At 50.9% G+C, this 7722-nt stretch overlaps 1 protein-coding gene across 1 annotated transcript in view; it reads right to left on the bottom strand.

Moving 5' to 3' along the window:
• GPD2 (glycerol-3-phosphate dehydrogenase 2 (mitochondrial)) overlaps positions 1-7722 on the bottom strand; it is a gene marked incomplete at its 5' end in the record, with an annotated part of 11745 nt that overhangs the window by 1283 nt on the left and 2740 nt on the right. Inside the window, 8 exons of the mRNA XM_009081553.1 lie at positions 2550-2648; positions 2754-2832; positions 2923-3035; positions 3618-3776; positions 4169-4300; positions 4766-4941; positions 5067-5201; positions 5655-5848. Coding sequence (XP_009079801.1) covers positions 2550-2648; positions 2754-2832; positions 2923-3035; positions 3618-3776; positions 4169-4300; positions 4766-4941; positions 5067-5201; positions 5655-5848 — 1087 coding nt within the window. The remainder of the gene's footprint in view (positions 1-2549; positions 2649-2753; positions 2833-2922; positions 3036-3617; positions 3777-4168; positions 4301-4765; positions 4942-5066; positions 5202-5654; positions 5849-7722) is intronic.

The raw sequence follows: 7722 nt of genomic DNA, 5'->3' as shown, positions 1-7722 counted from the left end.
AAGGGATCCCTGGCGGTGAGGTTGCCCAGAGCAGCTGTGGCTGCTCCATCCCTGGGAGTGTTCCAGGCCAGTTTGGACAGAGCTTGGAAAGAGCCTGGAGAACCCTGGTCTAGTGGAAGGTGTCCCTGTCTGTGGCAGGGGATGGAATGAGCTGAGCCCTTCCACCCCAAGCCATTCTGGGATTCTGTGGTTCCTACTGATTTAACACGGTGAGGGTTTGCCTTTACATCCCAACACCAGTTCCCAAGGCACTCCCTCCTTCCTTGAGCATCCATGTGCTCTGAACTCCACCCCAGCTCTGCCTGTGCCTCATGCAGCCACCTCATCCCCCATACACACTGTGGGCACTGGGGCTGCTGGTCCCAGCTCCCCTCAGCCCATTGCTGGAGCTACCTGCACACCATGCAGCTGGTCCAGGACAGCCCCTGGCCCTGCTCTGCTCCCACCTGGGGACCCACAGCCACCAGGTACAACCTGTTCTATACTCCGACATAAACATCCACAAATATTTGCCCATGGTTTGCACAAGTGTTCTGTGGTGAGATGCAATTACTTGGGAGTTTCCGAAAGCAAACACCCAAGTATTGGGCACTGACTTAACAGACCCATTACAAAAATTAAACAAACACTTAATGTATTTTGCTTCTTCCATGGCAACCCACTGTGCAGCTCACTGCCACCTTTCCCACTCAGCACTGGGCTGTGAGGCAGCTCCTGGGCTGCTCTCTGCCTCCCTCGGGGCTGGGGAGAGGGGCAGGCAGTGCCACCACTGCTGGGGCACATTCAGGGTGCTCGGGGAGATGTGCAGGAGACACAGAGTTTGCCAGAGGTTTGCACAGACCATGGTGGAAACACACCCCAAGGCTGTGCCTGGCCCTCCTGTGTTACAGAGGTGACACAGGGACAGCAAGTCCTGGTGACTGCTCAGCACAGTAAAGCCACAACCCCAGGACACCACCAAAGCCCCACAGGAGACTCAATTATTGGCTCTGTCAGCTTTCTGACCACGATGCACCCACACTAACCAAAGTGCAGCTGGCACAGCCCTTGCAGTACAGGCTGGGCTCCCCCAGCTACAGGTTTCCACGTGCCACAGGGGGACAAGAGTGACCCTTCCCAACAGCCAGAGCCCAGTTGGGATCTTCTCTCACGTTTGAATATATCAGCACAGACTTCCAAAGCCATTGGTTCTCCTTCTCCCCGTGGCTTGTTTGTGTTGGCTTTTTCCCTTTCCCCCCAGAGCACTGCAGCTCCCCAGCTCAACCGCTGCATTTTGGGCAAATAGATACTCCTTTTTGCTCATGCTGGACACAACCTGTGAAAATTTTCTGCATTTAGATTCAACAATGCTGCTCTTATCCCCAGCTCATCTCCAGAGAGACAATTACCATTTCCTTTGCCTTGATCTTGTTTGTTTAACTTGACACAGTGAAGAAAGGGCTGACATTGACCAAAATCCCCAGCATTAATTTCTCTCCTGCTCAGCATTCATCATTGCCACGGGGCAGGGGAGGCAGGGCAGGGCCTGCAATGCCTCCCGAAACACTCCCTGCAAACAGACCCAGCTGGCAACTGCACGGGCACCTGGAGCACCCTGGGGCTTACCTGGGAGCCCCAAGAGGCTGAGCCATGTCACCTGTCTCACACAAACTGGGCTCATTCAGCCAACCCAGGAGTTGCAGTGTGTTATGGGGCCTGAGTAGGCTTTGTAATAGATTTATAGTATGTGTATTATAATATTAATAATGTAAGTAATATGCTGTTTATTTAACAATAGTTATAATACCATAAACAATATAAATATTGCAGCACAGTGATTTAGCTTATTATATAAGTAAATATAACAACATAGTTATTTCATTCATTATTATTTGAGCTCAGACTGAAGGAGGGGAAGTTTAGGTTAGATATTAGAAAAAAGTTTGTTACTCTAAGGGTGGTGAGACACTGTCCCAGGTTGCCCAGGGAGGCTGTGGCTGCCCCAACCCTGGCAGTGTTCACAGCCAGGTTGGATGAGCCTTGAGCAACCTGCTCTGGTGGGAAGTGTCCCTGCCCAGGGCAGGGGGTGGGGCTGGGTGAGCTCTAAGCTCCATTCCACCCCCTAAATTCTATTATACTGTGATTCCCATAGTTATATTAGTATTGATTATTATCTGTTATTAATATTTGGTTCTCTAGTCTATGATTATTCTGTTTGCTCCTCCCTACAATGCCCAGGAGTCCAGAGCCCCCTGACCCCTGAACAGACCCCAGTGATGTCCATGTGCACACCTGTGTCACGCACCTTCCAACACACACTGCACCACTTTCAACCTATTTAAACAGCATTTCTCCACTAAAACTGCCAAAGTCAGGTCTGTACTGGGGCATGATTTGTAAACTGGACCTGTTACTTGGGTCTCCTTGGGAAAACAGCCTTGCATTGGAGGCTGGCTCTGTGTGTCCCTTGCATGGACACCACAGGTGACACTCACCTGGTCCCCAACCCTCAGCCAAGGGGAAAATCAATCCCCTCGCTACAGTGGCAGCTCCCCCTGTGAGACACCTACCTGCAGGAACTCATTGAGCTCCACCTGCCCGTTTTTGTTCAGGTCCACCTCGCTCAGGATCTCGTGGAGCGTGTTTTCTGCCATCTGCACGTTGATGCTCTGCACAGAACAAGCACACAGGGATTGGCTCAGCACTGGAGATGCCACACTGAAATCCAGGTAAGCTGCTTGGAAGGGGAACTGAGGGCCAGGAGGAAACCTCACCTCTAGCACACGCTGCACATCCAGGGTGGTAATGAACCCCTTCTTGTCCTTGTCAAACATGCGGAAACGCTTCTTGTACCTGCAGGACAGAGGTGACCCGTGGGGAACCACGCGGGGCACAGGGACAGGGGTTCAGCCCAGCAGCACAGGGAGCTCTCACTTCACTCACCTCTCAATATCTGAAGGCACTAGGCTGATTTCAGAGCTGTCTGTTAGCTGATCTGATTTGACTTTGTAGCCCATTTCATAGTAGAGGAATTTTTTAGCCCCTTCAAGCTCCTCCTACAATAAAACCAGAAATCCTGTGTATCCGGGGAACAGCAAGACCTTGCACAAGTATTCTTCATCTCTCCAAGGTCCCAAAGCTAAGCAGATGGCAGGTGAAAAGCATTTAACAAGTTTAGCTTAGGCACCTTTGAGTCTTGGGAAGAGCTATCAAGTCAGGTAAAGACGTGATTTCTGTGTGAATGCTCTCAAGGCCATCCCACACCTTCAGTCACAGAGTGTTCTGCCCATTTCAGGACAAAAATGGCCCTTTTAGTCCAAGCCTACAGCATGCATTTCACTGCCAGCTGATACCCCAGTGCTGTGTTTCACCCAGCTGTCCAAAATCAGCATGAAAATCAGTAGCCTCAACACCAGGCAGGTTCTTTATGGTTTAAACGAGTTTTCCCCTCCACTCTCTGGTCAATCCCAGCTCATTTCACAGCTACTTGATGAAGTCTCTAAAAGAAATGCCCCGAGTGACTCATCCTCTCACAAGAAAGCATCACTTGTGTTTTTCTATTCAATTCACTGCGATCGTTAACATGGAAACTCCTTAAGGAAAACAAACCATCTTCGGCTGAAAAAGGCTCTTTGTACCTTCTTCTTCTGCTCGCTCCAGTTGAGTTCCTTCCCCATTATGTCCACGATCCTTGGCAGAGCTTCCTCTGCAGCCTGCACGTTCAGGAAGGCCAGGCGAGTGCGGCGGGAGATCATGTCCACGGCCGTGCGGGCGTATTCCTTCACCCCATACACCACCTGGAGCCACGGGAAGGCACGAGGAATGCAGAGAGGGCACAGTGCTGGCAGCTCACAGCATCAACTGTGTGCCCACCCGGGAGAGACAAGGGCTGCAAAAGTTCCCTTTCCCTTGGAACACTCATAAAACTCATCTGGGATCAAATGTTTATGTATGAAATAAAAAACAGGCACTAGATAAATAGTTCATTGTATATATTATGTGTATATATAAATACATACAAATAAATCATGCTCCAGGGAAGGAGGAAAACAAGGACAAAACAACAGCTGGACCTCTCCAAAGGAAAGGGCTCGAGGAGATGTTTCACAGAGCACTGACCTGCCCCAACACCTGCTCTAGGACCTGCACATCCCAAGAGCAGAATCAAGGAACATGTTTTCCCACTTACCTCAGCTTCAATGTAAGGGAACTCAGAGACCAGACGTTTGCCGACGATGGGCCACCTCTTGCCTGTGACCTGGGCTATTTTGGCCACCTCAAAAGCCTTGTCCCCATAGGTGGATGCCAGGTGCTGAGCCACCTGTGGAGAGGAGAACAAATCCAGCGTGCACATCAAACACACAAGTTTTTCTTGTCCATTCCTAAACATCAATAACAAACAGGCTGCAAAGGGTGTGAGACTGGGATTGTGTGGGAGGAAACTCTGCTGGGGGTGGGTTGGACCAGCACTGCCACCACTGTGTCTGTGTCACTGTGACTGACTCTCTCCAGCTCACAGCTGAGGGACAGCGCTGGGGGCTCCAAGGAACACAGACCCCAGCAAGTCACAGCACTTTAAAGCAGGAAACAGCCGAGTTAGGAGCAAGGAAAAGGGGAAGACAAAGAACAATCACGATGATTTATTTCTGTTAAAACTACCTCTGCTCCAGAGAGGCAATAAGCTCTCATGGAGCTCACCAGGCCTTTGTCCAAGTTAGGCTTTTAGGGGAAAACCAAACCACTCTAGCACAGACACATCAGAGCATCACCAGAAACCACGACTCACCTCGCTTTCAAGCCCATAGTCCTGGACCAGCCTGATGTAGAGTGTGGGGCTCCACTCCTCGGCCCCTTCCAGCTGCAGCCCGATGGTTCTGCTGGACCCTGCCTTCAGCTTGTGCTCCTGAATGGCAGCATCGATGGCATCGCGCGCCATGGCGCGGTAGGTTGTCCACTTCCCACCTGGGGGAACACACAGCCACCTCCTTATTGGGGAAAGCAAGCAGGATATGCCATTTCTATGGACTGTATATCCCAGGATTCCCACCAGGCTTGCTCCAGCCATAGTTTGAAGGAACTTGCAGTACCTGCTATGGTGACGAGGCCACTGTCGCTAATGCTAACGATGTGGTTCCGCGATATGGACTGCGTGTCCTTGGAGTTGGGGTCTGTGACCAGGGGCCGGATCCCGCTCCACGCGGCCAGCACGTCTCCTCTTCTCACTGTCCAGGGTCACACACCAGGCAGAGTCAGGCTGGAACTCAGGCTTCTTTCCATGGAGGGTGGCAGAACACTGGGACAGTCTCCCAGGGAGTGTGGACTCTCCCTCTCTGGAGACATTCCAAGCCCACTTGGACGTGTTCCTGTGTCACCTGCTCTAGGTGACCCAGTCTGGGCAAGAGTGTTGGACTGGGTGATCTCCAGAGGTCCCTTCCACCCCTAATGATTCTGTGATATCAGCTCATTTCCACGCAGAGCCCAAGAAGTGCAGGTGTATGTGGATAAGCACCACTGTCCAGCTCCTGCTGACACTTCACTCTGCTATTTTTAGACACGCAGGCCACAAGAGCCCCAGCTGCCAGTCACAGAAACACCTCAGGCAGCAGCAGTTGCCCCAGCTGAAACGCCCTGGACCCCTGAGCACCTCCCAGGGCACAGAGCCCTCCCGGGTTTACCTTCCACGTCTGCACTCAGGTAGTGTCGCACTTCGCTCAGGATGAAGTTGATGTCCTCCTCGGTGGGGATGGGGTGGGAGGTGACATCCGTGGGGCTGTCCGTGGTCCCCGCGATGGTCATCTTCTCCCAGGGCAGGAAGAAGATGACTCTGCCATCGCTGGTGGCCGGGTCCAGCAGCCCCATGTTGTCAGGGCTGCAAGAGAGGAGGGACGTGGCTGCAGCCGGGGCAGGCAGCACCGGGCTCTGTGCTGGCACACACAGGGTGTCCCAGGTAAAGGGCTGGAACACAACCTTCAATCCCAGGTCAAATGATTTCAGAAATAACTAATTCACAGCTTTCCCATGTGGCCAAGGCCTGACTTCAAACAGCAGTGCCAGAAGCTGTGGGAAATAAGGCCCTAGGATATGCTGCTCAGGGATTACTACAACTGGATTTCCTAAACAAGGGGGCAGACCACAACCTGAAATGGAGCAATTTGGCATCTCCCATCTCCATTCAACCCTGTGCATTGGAATTTCAAAGACAAACGTTTGGAAACCGTAAACCCACAATGACTAGAAACTCCTCACAGAATGAACAACTGTTTTCAGTCCAACAGATGGACAATCCCCTGTATTATGCATCAAGGAGAGGGAAGGCTGAAACAGAGTGAGCGTTCACAGACTGGTCTGGGTTGTGAGGGACCTTAAAGCTCATCCAGTCCCACCCCTGCCCTGGGCAGGGACACCTCCCACCAGCCCAGGGTGCTCCAAGCCCATCCAACCTGGCCTGGAACACTCCCAGGGATGGAGCAGCCACAGCTGCTCTGGGCAACTCTGAGTCTGTTGAATTGTTCCCCTCTAACGTCCCTTACTGCCACCTAAATGGGCCTGTCCTCCTTCTGTGTGCTCCCAAACAAGGAGGTTGAAGGAGTAATTCCAGTGACACTGAGCCTTCCAGAGAGGCCTTTGGTTCTCTGGAACACAGGCAGAGCCATTTACTCAGCCATGGGATTGTGTATGTGGATTTCTTTCTACATTACACCAGAAATCCACATTTCTCTTTTCTCTCCCTCTTCTCTCTGTTGCCACCAGTACCTGGAGGCAAAGACCTGTCTGGGTGAGAATTACCTTCCCAGGCTGGATCGCTGAATATTCCACTTTCAGGAGTCTAAACTGATCACTGAAGGGAAGTTTGCAGCCTCTGGCCAGGCTGGAAGAGAGGCTGAGAATTTCATAGCTAGCATGTATATCAGAACCTTTTCCAGCTGATATTTATAGACAGCTTAGGCATACGGGGGAGAGGTGCAGTTTAATAGGGGAAGTCAACACGGGTTTGGGAAAGGTAAATCACCTCAGACAAATGATTACTTTTGAAAATGAAAAAGCTGTTGATTTAGAGACAGAGGAAATCAGAGGTTTAATATACAGTATCAGAATTCAGAAAACTTTATAGACATTCTCTCAAAAGTGTGAGGTTTTTTAATGTGATCTCATAAAACTGTTAGAAATAAGGACAAGAAAGAAGCAAAGACTTAGGACTAAGGTTCCCCACAGCACCTCTGGACTGAAGGGCTTTCAGATTACACAGCAAGTACTGAGAGAGGATGAAAGTATTCCATGTGCCAATTATGGACAGGATTGATGATACCAGCTATCCTGGGAAGCTCCTTCTCCATGCCCATTGCCAGGCTGGTTGGTTCCAGGAGCTTTAAATAATCAGAGCCGCCCAAACAAATGCAAAACGAGGTGTTTTGCATCAAAAAGAAGCACCTTAATACCCAAATACTGCCCGTTTTGGGAAGCCTGTGTGGTCATGTGTGGGAATTCCTCAGAAACAACAGGGGTTTGTAAGGCAGGGGTGGGAGAAGGGGTGGGAGAAGGAGGGATGAGCCACGGCAGCCACAGATATCTCTTTACTGGGCCAGTTCAGGGCTGTAATACGAAGCATAAAGCAATGCCTTTGTGCAGAAATATCGAGGTGAACAGTCTGGGAGATGCATGGAAGGTCTTGGATCCATAGCAGATCTCCAGCTGAAGAAGCATCTGACCAAAGCACCAGAAATGCAGTTAAAGGACAATAAAAAG

This window comes from Acanthisitta chloris, unplaced genomic scaffold (genome assembly GCF_000695815.1).
Source record: "Acanthisitta chloris isolate BGI_N310 unplaced genomic scaffold, ASM69581v1 scaffold20030, whole genome shotgun sequence".
In the NCBI taxonomy this organism is placed as follows: Eukaryota; Metazoa; Chordata; class Aves; order Passeriformes; family Acanthisittidae; genus Acanthisitta; species Acanthisitta chloris.
Note: the sequence above shows the minus strand (reverse complement) of the source record. Positions and strands in the feature narration are given on the sequence as shown.